This window comes from Chiloscyllium punctatum, unplaced genomic scaffold, assembly GCF_047496795.1.
Source record: "Chiloscyllium punctatum isolate Juve2018m unplaced genomic scaffold, sChiPun1.3 scaffold_347, whole genome shotgun sequence".
Taxonomy (NCBI): Eukaryota; Metazoa; Chordata; class Chondrichthyes; order Orectolobiformes; family Hemiscylliidae; genus Chiloscyllium; species Chiloscyllium punctatum.
This window is the reverse complement of record NW_027310081.1, coordinates 131,241-145,314: the sequence shown is the minus strand read 5'-3', so window position 1 is coordinate 145,314 and position 14,074 is coordinate 131,241. Positions and strand designations below refer to the sequence as shown.

General features: G+C 45.6%; 1 gene segment (V, D, J or C); it reads right to left on the bottom strand.

Annotated features, from left to right (window-relative positions):
• Positions 1-866: 866 nt before the first annotated feature.
• Positions 867-11,998, bottom strand: LOC140472486 (Ig kappa chain V region Mem5-like). The segment is given in 4 exon segments: positions 867-1,247; positions 10,749-10,777; positions 11,445-11,763; positions 11,950-11,998. Coding segments are annotated over 4 exon segments (726 nt in total).
• Between the last annotated feature and the right edge of the window lie 2,076 nt (positions 11,999-14,074).

Genomic DNA, 14,074 nt, shown 5'->3' with positions numbered 1-14,074 from the left:
CATATTCGTAAATAGAGGGTTCCCAATGGCACTGGCTCACAAACAGTTGAGTTGAATTTCTTGGATTGGGATCTTGCTGTGCCTAAGGGATGGGTGAGGGAATTTCCATCAGATTATTGTGTCCCCCAGTGTCCTTTCCTGCCTTCCTTCTTTTCTCCATTTATTGGCAAAGAATTCCTTGTGGCCCTGCATTCCTTCTGAAAGTACCCCTTCTGGACACAGTTGTAGAATTGCCCTCCTGCTCCAGGGACCTCATTACCCCCTCGATTCCCCCCTCTCGTTCCAGACCTTGAAGGTGGAGGTTAACACTTCACACACCTTTTCCTGAGGTTTCAACTCTCGCCATTCCCAAAGCACACATGAGACTGAGGCTGAATCTTCTTCATGTTTATTCCCTTTTCCAGACGGACATTAACAGAAAACAGACTACAATTAACAGCCAAGACAGAGGAAGCGGCACAAATTCACAGCCACAATGGATCTTGAGGAAAACACTTGTGGAGATTTTCTCAATGACATAAGAATCCTGTCCCTTTAAACAGTGACAGAACCTTAAATTGGAACTGAAGGCTGAGCAGGAAGAAAATCTGGTTTACTGAACCAGAGACTTCTGAGGTTCACATTGTTTTGTACAGCTGACAGTCTTCAACATCTTCGAGAGGTTTTACTTGGCATCACGAGTCTTTACTGTTCAATCGAACACTCCTAGAATAGGGTTAGCATGGGGTTTGATACAGAGTAAAGCTTGTTTTTGATGATCCAAATGACCTGCCTTAACCCTTGAACCTCAGACGTGTCTCTGATCCAATCCCAAGCAGGAAGAGAGTTGAAATTCAATGCTGACAATGACCTTTGTCTTGCCAGCTCAGCCCTGTTCTATTTAAAGTTGTGTCTCCTCTGTGGATTGTCTCACACACTCTACACACATTCTGATCTCCTGATGCTCTTGCTGAGGGGAGAGGGGAGAGTCACGTGGGTGAGGGCACAGGAGAAGCGAGCGTTGGACTCCCAGTCAGACCCAGAGAGGGTCAGCAGGCAGCTGACACTGTAGGTGCTGTCCGAAGCTCGCAGGTAGTTGCTGGTCTGAAACCCGTCCGAAATGACTACACCGTCCTTCTCCCATTGCACCTCCAGCTCATCGGGATAGAAGTGATTGGCAAGGCACACCAGGGTGGCAGTGCCCTTGGCATTGACCTGCTCCGGGGAGGGGGGCAGCAGGGTCAGCTTGGGCTGAGAGTTTTCACGGCCTGAAAGACAAGAGAAACCATTTTAATCCCTGCCATTCAAAGGGATTTCAACTCTGAACATTCACTGGCAAAACAATCCATTTGAAAATTTTCAGCCAATACCTAACAAACTCCATAAAAGGACAGGGACTTTTAAAATTGCTTCTTGGGATGTGAGTGTCACTGGCAGGGTGAGCATTTATTGCCCATCCCCAATTGCCCCTGAGAAGGTGATGGTGAAAGAGAAGGGACAGTTTTGGACCTTCATTTATGGAATGGATGTGAGCAGCTGGAAGGGCTAACAATGGGGGAGCATTTGAGTGACAGTGATCAGAACTCAGTGAGATTGAGAGAAGGGATGGAAATGGAGAACCACGGAACAAGTGTAAAAGTTTTCATTTGGGAACAAACCATTTTACTAAACTGGGCAGGGATTGGGTAAAAGTGGGCTGAAAGACAAAATGCAGTGGTGAAATTTACCAGGACCTGAGGAAAGCAAAGAGCTGACAGGATGAAATGTGTCCAAATGAAGTCCGGAAAATCCCAGTGATGTTTTATTGTCACAAAAAGAGCAAGAGAAATAAGGAATGTATGAGGGCCGTTCGAGAGCAGGATGGGAACTTCTGTGCGGTGGTGGGAGATGGAGCAATGGTTCCTCATGAAAACTTCCGGTCTGTTTTCACAAAAGAGAGGGACAAAGCAGTAACTGTAGTTCAGGAGGAGAACTGTGCAATATTGGAACGGCATCTTTCACATCTGAAAGACTCCCAGTTCATCCAAAGAATAGAAGGATTCATACTGTCCCAAAGACATTTGCAGACAGTGTGGGACCTGTTTGAAATGTGGTCCCTGTTGTAATGAAGGAAATGTGCAAGCCAAATGGTACACAGCAAGTAACAATGAGCGAATGAACATTTTGAGAAATATTTGTTCAGGGAAAAATATCAGCCTGAATACGATTCAAAGAGAAAGGAACTGGAACAGTTGGATGGAAAATGAGACAATGAAAGTTAAAGGAGAAGGGAGGATTCCTGGGTAGTGATGGGATTGATTGTTACCAGGAAATAAAATGAAAGGACAGAATATTACGAATGTCATATTGTACTGAGGAAACCTAAAAGTGCAGGGAAGCTCAATTACTGACCAAACGTAAAGGCTTTGTCTCTTAATGCATGACCGATTCGAAATAATGTTGGCAAAGTGGTACCACACAAACCAAGGTCAATGAAGCTTCCGAGGAATTTAAACTAATTAAAGAAGGTAGGGGCTCAGGACATTTTATTAAATCATCCAGACCAAGTAATTGGATAGAGAGTATGGTAAGGATCAGGAAGTGAACTTGATGCCTCGCAGGGTGGAATGGTGGATCAGTGGTTAGCACTGCTGTCTCACAGCTCCGGACACACAGACTCAATTCCAACTGACTGTCTGTGTGGGATTTACACATTCTCCCCGTGTCCACTTGGGTTTCCTCCCATTGTCACAAAGAAGTATAGGTTAGGAAGATTATCCATGGGAATTGTAGGATGGGTGTGATACGTTTTGGACGGACAGTCTGGGCTGAATAGCCTGCTTCCACACTGTCGGGTTTCTATGAATTCTAACGGAGATAACTGTGAGAAGGAGACAGTCAATTCATGACTGAGAGGGTTGTACTTCGATGCATCGAGTATATGAAACAAGGGAAATGAGCCTGTAGTGCATGGACATGGCTGCAAGGGGATCAGGGCCGGGAACTAAATATCCAGGGATGCACATCCAATTGAAAGGAAATACAAGGGGATAGAGGGTCAAGTGTGAAGGAGGAACTGAAGGTAATCCTTGTTAGTCAGGAAATGTTCTTGGAGAAGCTGATGCTATCAAAACTTAATCTGTCCCCAGGGCCTGATGCTCTGCAACTCAGAGTCCTGAAGAAAGTGGGTTTCAAAATAGTGGACACATTGGTGATCATTTTCTGCATTCTGTCGACTCTGACAGAGTTCCATTGGATTGGACAGTATACAATATGACCCCACTTTTAATAAAAGGAGGGAGAGTGAAAATGAGGAATTATACATGAGGAAAATGCTGGAGCCAGTTATTAAAGATACAATAACCGAGCATTTGGAAAGCAGTGACAGGATTGGTCCAAGTCAGCATGGATTTACTAAAGGGAAATCAAACCTGATACATCTTCTGGAAGGTTTTGAGGATGTGATCAGTTGAGAGTGGACAAGGCTAAATTAGTGGATATCAAAAACAAAAATTGATGAAAAAGTTCAGCCGGTCTTGCAGTATCTGTGGAGAGCAATCAACGTTAGCGTTTCGGATTGTGTGACCCTCCCTCAGAATTCAGTGGATGTTGTGTGTCTGAACTTTAAAAAGGCTTTTGACAAGGTCCCATACAAGAGATTAGTGAGTTACATTAAACCTCATGGTATTGGAGATAATGTATTGAAATGGAGAGAGAACTCATTGCCAGATAAAAAGCAGAGAGTTGGAATAAATGGGTCCTTCTCAGAGTGGCAGGCAGTGATGAGTGGGTGACCGCAGGGATCAGTGCTGGGACCCCAGCTGTTCACAATATACATAAATGATATCGACAAAGGAATTGAATGCAATCCCTAGAAATTTGTAGATGACATGAAGCTGGGTGACAATGTATGTTGTGAGGAGGATGCTAAGAGGCTGCAGGGTGACTTGGACAGGCTGACTGAGTGGACATATACTTGGCAAGTGCAACATATTGTGGATAAATGTGGGATGATCCACTTTGGTGGTAAACAGATTATGAATAAATGGTGCAAGTTTAGGAAAAGGTGAGGTGCACTGAGAGCTGGGTGTCATTGAAAGGGTGCATACAGGTGCAGCAGGCAGTGAGGAAATCTAATGGCATGATGGCCTTCACAGTGAGAGGATTTGTGTGTTGGAGTAAGGAGGTCTTGCAGAATTAAACAGGGCCTTGGTGAGGCCTCACCTTGAGTATTGTGTGCAGTTTTGGTCTCCGAGTCTGAGGAAGGACATTTTTGCTATTGAGGGAGCCCAGCGAAGGTTCACCAGACTGATTCAATGGAGGGCAGGACGGACAAATGAGGAAAGACTGGATCAAATGTGCTTGTACTCACTGGGATTTAGAAGAATGAGGGTAATCTCACAGAAACATATTAGATCCTAATGGGATTTGACAGGGTTGATGCTGGAAGAATGTTACCAACATTAGGAAAGTCCAGAACCAGGGGTCACTGTCTATGATTAAGGGTGAAGTTACTCAGATGTTGTGAAACTGTGGAATTCTCTTCCACAGAAAGCTGGTGGGGCCAGTTTGTTAGACATATATCAAGAGGGACGTGGCCCTTGAGGATGAAGGGATTTATGGGAATAGGGGGAGAGTGGGAATGGGAAACTGAGATTACATAATCAGCCATGATCATATTGAACGGTGGTGCAGGCTCAAAGGGCTGAATACCCTGTTCCTGCAGCTATTTTCTATGTTTCTATGTTTCTAATGATAGGTAGATGTGTGAGGGGTGTGAGGGTGGGGCATGGGAGGAGACGGTTTACCCTGTCAGGAAGAATTGAAATTACATCGATAGCAAGAAGAAATATCGAGTGGGAATGCATAGAGTCTGTGGGAGTCAACTTACGAAACCACAAAGGAACAAACACCCTGATGGGAGTTATGTACCAGCCTCCTCGCAGGAGTCAGGATGTGGGTCAGAAAATAAATCAGGAGATAGAAAAAGCATGTAAGAAAGGGATTATTACAATAATCATGTGGACTGCAATATGCAGGTGGACTGTGAAAATCAGGTTGGGAATGGATCTCAAGGAAAGGAATTCATGGAATGTCTGCAAGAGGCCTTTTTGGAGCAGCTTGTCGGAGAGCTACTCGGAAACAGGTAATTCTGGATTTGTTAATGTGTAATGAGGCAGCTCTGATTGGGGAGCTGAAGGTAAGTGAACCCTGAGGGGGCAGTGACCACAATATGATAGAATTAACCCTGCAGTTTGAGAGGGAGAAGCTGGAATTCTAAGTAATAAGAGGAGTTAATGAGCAAGTTAGACAAAGGAGAGGCAATGGACAAGATCTATTTGGATTTCCAGAAGGCCTTTGACAGGTTGCCACACAGGAGGCTGCTAAATAACATAAAAGCCCATGGGGTTTGGGACCCGGTACTGACGTGGATAGTGAGTGGGAATAAATGGATCTTTTGCAGCCTGGCAGCTGGTTTGTTGTGCAGTTCAGCAGGGGGCTGTGTTGGGACCACAGCTATTCATGTAACAATTAATTATATATTAACGATCTGGGAAAAGGAACTGAGGGCATTGTCCCTAAATTTGCTGATGACACAAAGATGAGGGGAGGGACAGGGAGAGTTGAGGAAGAAGGGAGGCTGCAGAAGGACTTGGAAAGGCTCAGGGAGTGGGCAAAGGAGTGGCAGATGAAATACAATATGGGAATGTGTGAGGTTATGCACCTTGGTTGGAAGAATAGAGGCTCAAACTGTTTTCTAAACGGGGAAATTTGGAATTCTGAAACACAAAGTGGCTTAGGAGTCCTCTTTCAGGTTTCTCTTAAAGTTAGCATGTATGTTCAGTTGGCAGTTAGGAAGATAAATGCTATGTTAGCATTCATTTCAACTGAGTTAGAAAATAAGAGCAGGCATGTCCTGCTGAGGCTGTATGAGACTCAAGTCAGACTGCATTTGGAACATTTTGAACAGTTTTGGGACCTGTATCTAAGGAGGGATGCATTGGGGGAGATCCAGAGGAAGTTTATAAGAATGACCTTGGGAGTGACAGCCTGGTCTGATGAGGAGCGGTTGAGATATCTGGATGTGTACTTGATGGAGTTCAGAAGGACATGAGAGGATCACATTGACACTTACAGAACACTGAGACGCCTGGATAGAGTGGACATGGAGAAGATGGTTCCACTCGTCAGAGATACTCGGACCAATGGGCACAGCCACAGAGTTAACGGATAACTCATTAGGACTGAGATGAGGAGGAATTTCTTCTGCCAGAGCGTGGTTAATCTGTGGAACTCATTGCTGTGGAGGTGAAGTCATTGAGTGTATTTAGGACAGAAATTGATAGATTCCTGATTGGGAAGGTCATCAAACATAATGGGAAGAAGGCAGGAGAATGGTCTTGAGAAACACATGACCATACAACAAAGCAGACTGGATGGGGCGAATGGCCTAATTCTGATGTCTTTTGAAGAGACACTGCCAAACCCCAGAACACTGAAAGGTGTGGATTGTGAGCCCTGCTGGAGCTGTTTTTCATCAGAACTTTGCGAAGTGGAGAGAGTGTGCATCCTGTTCCTTGTGGGAACTTCAGAATGCTTCCTAGCTCCTGGAATACCATGAAGTACAGGAAGCGTGGTCAGTGACAGCAGTTGGAGCCCGGGATTCGGAGCTTGAGCAGCAGCTGGTGTCAGTGCGGAGAGTCCGTGAGGCTGAGAGTTCCGTGGAGAGCACGTTTCTTGATGAGGTCACTCTGCAGCTTCAGAGTATGCAGGGCCAGAGGGAATGGGGGAGCAGCAGATAGTCCAAAAAGACCAGGCAGCAAGTACAGGAATACCCTGTGTGAATCCCGCTCTCCAACAAAAATTCAGTTTGGAATCCTGATGAGAATGATGGTTCATCTGGGGAATGCAGCCAGAGCCAGGTCCTTGGCACCACGGGTGGGGGGCAGCTGTACAGGAGGGCGCAAGGAAGACTGGAAGAGTGGTAATGAGAGGAGATTCGAGAGTGAGGGCAATCGATAGGTGTTTCTGCAGCTGCAAATGGGAATCCAGAATGGTGTGTTGTCTCCCTGGTACCAGGGTCAAGAATGTCTCTGACTGGCTGCAGAGCATCCTGAGGGGAGAGGGGGAATAGGCAGCAGTCATGGTCCACATTGGTCCCGGTGACAGAGGAAGAAAAGGGATGTGCTCCTGCAGTCAGACTTTAAGGAGCTTGGTAGGCAATTCGCAACAGGAACTCAATAATAGGAATATTTGGATTACTCCATTGACCAATGCAAGTGAGGATAGGAACAGGAGGATAAGGCAGGTGTATGTGGGGCTGGAAAGGTGGTCCAGGAGGGAGGGCTTTAGATTCTTGGGTCTCTCAGAATGACTTGGTGGGAGATGCGACCTCTGTCGACTGGATGGGTTGCTCCTGAATAGAGCAGGAATTGAGCTCCTCGTGGGGTGATTTGCTGGTGCCGTTGGAGAGGGTTTAAATTAGTATTGAAGGGCCGTGGGAACGAGGAAGTAATATCAGGGAGGAACATCAAGGATCACAGAATCCTGGAAAAAATTGTTAGCATCAGAATAAGGAATAGGAACTTCTTAGGCAGGGTCAGAGTGAGAGAGAGCCAGCAATAAATTCTAAATCTGGCTGACTGTGCATGTATGGGACTGCACGGAGTGTGGGAATAAGATTGGGGAGTTACAGACGCAGATTACCAAGTGGAAATCTGATGTTGTTGCTTTAACAGATGAGGTTCAAATGAGGACAGGACTGTTTGTTAAATATTCCTGGATACAAGGTGTTCAGAAAAGATAGGAAAGGGGGGAAAGGGTGAGAGGTGTGGATTGATTAAGGAGATCGGTACAGAGCTGGAGAAAGAAGGTATCTCAAAGGTGTCAAGGACAGAATCGATTTGGTTCAGGATAAGGAACAAAAAGGTGCAATCAGTTTTTTCAGTGCAGTCTGTCGGTCACCGACTCGTGGGAAGGATGTCGAGGAACAAACCTGCAAGGAATTTACAGAGAGGTGCAAATATTAGGGGATTTTAATTGTCAGAATATCAACTGAGACAGTAACTGAATCTTGGGAATGAGGAGATCCAAGTGGATCAAGTGTCAGTGAGAGGACATTGAGGGAAGAGTGATCATTGTATCATAAGATTTAGGGGGACAGTGAAAAAAGACAATGGACAATCCAGCCTAAAGTCATGATCATGGATCGTATCCCATGGATCACCTCCAATGTTTCACTCTTAGAATTTTTCATATTTTATTTTAAAACCGAATATGAATGAGTTACCAATGTAATATTTTGCCGCAGTATTTACGGTTGAGAAGGACATGGAAGTGAAGGGAATTTGGGAAATAAATGTTGATGTCTTGAGAAGAGTCCATATTACAGAAGAAGAGGTGCAGTAATCTGTTCTTTAAACTCATGAAGAAAAAAAATCCCCAGGACCTGATCAGCTCTATCCCAGTACTTTGTGGGAAACTTGGGAAGAGACAGTGACGCCCCTTGTGGAGATGTTTGTATCATCAACAGCTACGGGTGATGTTCTGGAAGACTGGAGTGTGTGTAATGTTGAGCTGTTATTTAATAAGGTCTGCAAGGAATACCCTGCGAATTATAGACCGGTGAGTCTGATAGTGATAAGTTGTTGGAGGGGATTTTGACAGACAGGCTCTAAGTGCATTTGGAAAGACAAGGATTGATTAGGGATAGTCCACATGGCTTTGCCAGTGGGAAAATGTGTCTTACAATTTTTTTTGAGGATATGACCAATAAGATAGCTGAGGGCAGAGTGGTAGACATTGTCTGCATGGACTTTCGCAAGGCCTTTGACAATTTCCTGCATGGGCATCTGGTTAGTAAGTTAGATCAAATGGGATCCAGGGAGAGCAAGTTAATAGATACAAAATTGGCTTAATGGTTGGAGACAGAGTGTGGTGGTAGAGGGTTGTTGTTCAGACTGTAAGCCTGTGACATGCAAAAGGATTGTTTCCGGGTTCATCATTGTTCGTCGTTCATAGAAACAAATTGAACGAGGATTTAGGAAGTATAGTTTGTGAGTTTGAAGATGACACCAAAATTGGCGGTTTCATGGTCAGTGAAGAAGGCTATTTGAGAGTACATTTACATTATGTATTGAGATAATAGCGAGGTGTTGCATTTTGGTACAAAAACCAGGCCAGTTCTTACACAGTTAATTATGGGGCCATGGGGAGTGTTGTCAAACAGGGAGATCAAGGGGTGGAGGCACATAGAGGATTGAACCTGGTGTCATGTGTAGAAAGGGTGGTGAAGAAAGCTTTTGGTGCACTTGCCTTCATCGGGTATGGGTGTTGGGACATTATGTTACAGCTCCCCAAGATATTGGTCAGGCCATGTTTCCAATCACCCTGCTATTGGAAGGATAGCATTCAAATAGAAACAGTGTAAAAAGGATGACAATGATGTCACCGAGATTGGAGGGTTTGAGTTATAAGGAGAGGCTGGTTAGGCAGGGCTACTTTCCTTGGAAGCTCAGAGGCTGCAGGGTGACATTTTAGAGACTTATAACATCATAATGGGCATAGATTAGGTGACTAACTAAGGTCTTTTCCCCAGGATAGGTTAGTCCAAACCTAGCGGGCAGAGGTTTAAAGTGAAAGAGGAAAGATTCAAAAGGGACCTGAGTTATCCCTCTTTCAGGCAGAGAGTGGTATTGAACGAACTGCCCGAGGAAGTTGGAGAGGCGAGAATGATTAAAACATTTAAAAGCCATTTGAACAGGTACATGGGAAGAGAAAAGGGACAGAAAATGAGCCAAATGCAGGCAAATGGGACTACGGGAATAGACAAGGTTTATATTTCACAAAGGATGTGAATATGTTGCAGATGTCGTGAAAGAAAATTCCCATGAATGGTTCAGGGATGAGGAACGTCACTTAAGAAAGTATGTTGGAGAAGTTCAGACTGTCTTCCTTGGAGAAGAGAAGGCTGAGAGGAGATTTGTTTGAGAAATTCAACACCAGGAAAGGTCTGGAGAGATTAAATAAGGAGAAAATGTTCCCACTCATTAAAGGATCGACGGCGAGAGCCACAGATCGAAAGTAATTGGGAGAAGAAGCAGAAGTGAGACAAGGAAAAAAATTTTCAGCCAGTGAGAGATTAAAGTATGGAATGCACTGCCTGAGAGTGTGGTGGAGGCAGCTTCATTAGAAACATTCCCAAGGGAATGAGACTGTTATTTGAAATGGAACAATGTGCAGGGTGACAGGGAGAAGGCAGGAGAATGACACTCAGTGAACTGCTCATTCAGAGAGCTGGTCCAGACAGGATGGACAGAATGGCCTCCGTGTGCACTGTAACAATTCTGTGATTGTGTGATTGAGCAGAGTTAAAGCTGGGGGAAGTGGGAGCTCGGTGTCTCACTGTACTGCTGCTGCTGCTGCTGCTGCTGCTGCTGCTGAGGTCAGTGAGATCAGAGACTGGGACAGGGATCCAGAGCTCACATCAAAGTCTGCCCGTGTCTGTCACACTGAGACTGACAGGAGGCTACTCACTGATTTCACTGCATGCTGCAGGAATGGGACCACAGGCTGCAAATGGACAGAGCTCCTCCACACGGTGAGTAAAACTGACTGACTTATATCTTGCTGTTTAAAGGAGGCAATGGTACTAAATAAATACGGCTGGACACCCTGTTAGACACAGTGCTCCTCAATAAACCCTTTCATTTACTGCAGCTCCCCACTAACACCTTCAACATTTCAGCATTTGTGTTTTAGCAAGTTTTGTATTAAAAAGGTTTACTTCCTCAATCTGAGCTTGGTTCCTTTACCGAACGTGTCCCACAGTGAGAGCTCCCAGTGCAGAGGCTGTACAAAAATCTCTGCTCTCTGCTTCCCTCTGTCACTCTCACCCTCTCCCTATCTGTCTCTGTCTCTCACTTGCTCTCAACTTCTCTTTGTCATTCATGTTTTTCTGTTTTTTCTCATTCAGTTTTTTTCTCTCTCTCTTCTCTCTCTCTCTCTCTCTCTCTCTCTCTCTCTCTCTCTCTCTCTCTCTCTCACACACACACACACACACACACACTCTCTCTCTCTCTCTCTCCCTCTCTCTCTCTCTCTCTCTCTGGGTTGAGTCCAGATGAGTTCAGGAGGTTTGTGAACTTTGTATTTTGATGTTAAATCTTGCAGTTGCTCTTCACATGTGACCATGGAATGTAAGAGGGATACTTGAGGCCTTCAGCGTGCGTTGGACACCACAGGGACTGGAGTGTTTAGTGGACAGTGACAATCCCTGCATGGGGTAATTTGCTCAGTTCCATTTATCTATAACTGTGGACATGTCAATATAGATGCTGTATGTGTGTGTTCTCTACTATATATTAAGTATATACAAGTGTGGGAGGTGTCAGTACAGGAGGTGGAACTGTGTGTCCATTATTATATATTATAAATAGCAGTGGGATGTGTCAGTACAGGACTATGTGTATTGAGGTTTTTAATATAACTGTGTATCACTGTGCCAAGACCAGCTCCTACTTTGCTGACAGTAATAATCAGCGACATCCTCATTCTGAACGTTGCGGATTGTCAGGGTGAAATGTGTGCTGGATACTTGTGTCCCGGTGAATCTGCTGGAGACTCCTGTGAATCGAGTTGTTGCATCATAGATCAGGAGAGAGGGTTTCTGTCCTTCCCGCTGCTGGTACCATTCAACATCACGACTGGCATGCTCACTGGATTTATAGGTGAGGGTTGCAGTCTGGCCCAGTCCCACTGACAGCACCGGGGGAGACTGGGTCATGATGATGTCCCCACTGATACCTGAGGGGTCAGAGAGAAACACAGTGAAGTCAGAACTGTCACAGAAAGAGACTGTCAAATGAGAGATTGTTGGAGACACTGAGCATTCCTCTGGTTTCAGCATTTTCCCTTCAATCACAAGTCAGTGGAACTGGAGTGAAATGGAGAGCAGCTAAAGATTCAAGGTGGAAGGAGAGAGATTTGTACCTGCGACACAGAATGCCAGGGGCCAGATCAGCTGGATGTGTGAAATCATGGTGTGTGCTCCTGTCGCTGTGTCTCGTTCCTGATAAACTCTCCCTTCACAGGGCTCTGCTTTATAAAGCTGCAGCCTGTGAGAGTCTGACTGGGTGTTCCTCAGTATGTAAATGGCATCAGGCAGAGAGACATGTCAGTTCCTCGCACTTCCTGATTTTGTCTCTCTGTCTTATCCTTCCCTGGTTACTCCCATCCTTTTCCCTTCTATCTCTTTTCACCTTTCGCTTGAATATAATCCTGTTGTTTATTGACTTATTACCTCTTTTTCCTTTGATCTCCCTTTCCTTCTGTGTTGGTTGGCCTGTCTTTCTCTCTCTCTCTCTTATCATCCATTCCACTCCATCACAACTTGTTTCCTCACTCGTGCCCTCAATCTCTCATTGCCTCACTCCATCTTTTTCTCTCTCCCTCCAGTCACTCTCTAACTAATCTCTGCAGCAGGCGTTATTCCAGGACATTGGAACACTGAGTCCTGGGGCAGCAGTTAAATGCCTCGCCTTCTCTCACTCAATCTCACAACGTGCACTTGCTCTCTCTCTCTCTCTCTGTCTCTCTCTCTGTCTTCTGTCTATCTCTCAATCAGAAGCTCAATGACATGAACAGCATTTAACGACTTGTACCAATCATCAACGCTAATCCCACCTTGGCATTGAGGGAGAGGATCAGCCAGGATCATAGTGAATGACAGAGCAGCCTCACAGGACCAAACCCAAACCCTAACCCTGTCCCGAACACTAACCCTAACCCGCACCCTAACCTGAACATTACTCCTGCTCTCTGTTTCTATCTTTGTATGTCTGTGTTATCTTCAATCTCTTCCACTGGGTATTGATTTCTCTACTCACGAAAAAATACCTTCCTGTCCACTCTCTCTCTGCCCCTCATAATCTTGTGGCCCTTTATGAGGTCCCCTCTCAACCTTCACTGCTCCAAGATAAACAACCCCAGCCTTTCCAATCCTTCCTCATAGCTCAGACTCTCCAGGTCAGGAAGTAAGCTGGGAAATCTCTGCACCCCCTCGAGTACAGTCATATCCTTCTCATAATGTGGTCACCAGAACCTGTCTATCTCTCTCTCTCTCTTTGACTAGATTCCCTTTACTCCTTGTCTCACCTCCTCTGCATCTGTCTCTCTCTCTCTCCTCTCCCTCAGTCACACTGTTTCATACTCTCTCTCATTCTCTCTCTCTTTCTCTCTCTATTATTCAACCCCACCATCTCTACCTCCCTCTAACTCTCTCTCCCTCTCGACCTTTGCACATCTTACATTTCCTCAGACTCACTCTACCTCTCTCTCTCATTCATACCCTGTCCTTCTCTCTCTCTCCCTCTCTCTCTCTCTCTCTCTCTCTCCACTGTTCCTTTCCCATTCTCTCTTTCTCTCTCTGTCTTTCTCTATCTCCCTCTCTCTTTCTTTCCCACAACATCCCAGGTGGTAACAGTTAAATACAGGGTAAATCTCCCTCTGCTCTGTCCCACCAATAGATGTTAACCCTTGACCCCAGAAGCATGTCTTCTCCTGGAGGAAGGTCCCATTTCCCACATTGACCAGGCTTTGGTATCTCTCAGGAAGACAGACATATTCTTGCCAAATGAAGGGCAGTTCCGTGCTGTTGGCCTATTCTCACTGGGGACTGGTTTGGACACAAACCTCATTCCATGAAGGCCCAGCAGAGAGAGGAGGTCCTCAGGCCATCAGTGTGAGCTGGAGGGACCGGCCAGGCTCTGACCCACTGACCCATCCTGTCCATTCACAACATGTTCCAATCCCTTCTCCTCTCCTTCCCCTTCCATGGTCAAGCTCCAGTTTTACTGTCAAGGGCAGAACCCCCCGGTCCTCACCTTCCACTCCACTGACCTTCGTATACATTGCATCATCCTCCGTTATTTCCACCACCTCTAAACAGACTGCATAAGCAGAGATAGATTTCCCTTCCCATCCCTATCCGCTTTCCATAAAGACCATTCCTTCCGTGACTCCCTCGTCAGGTCCACACCCCCCTACCAATCCATCGTCCCCAGCTGGCACTTCCCCTGCCATCACAGGAACCTGAGCCCACAACTCCCCCCTCACC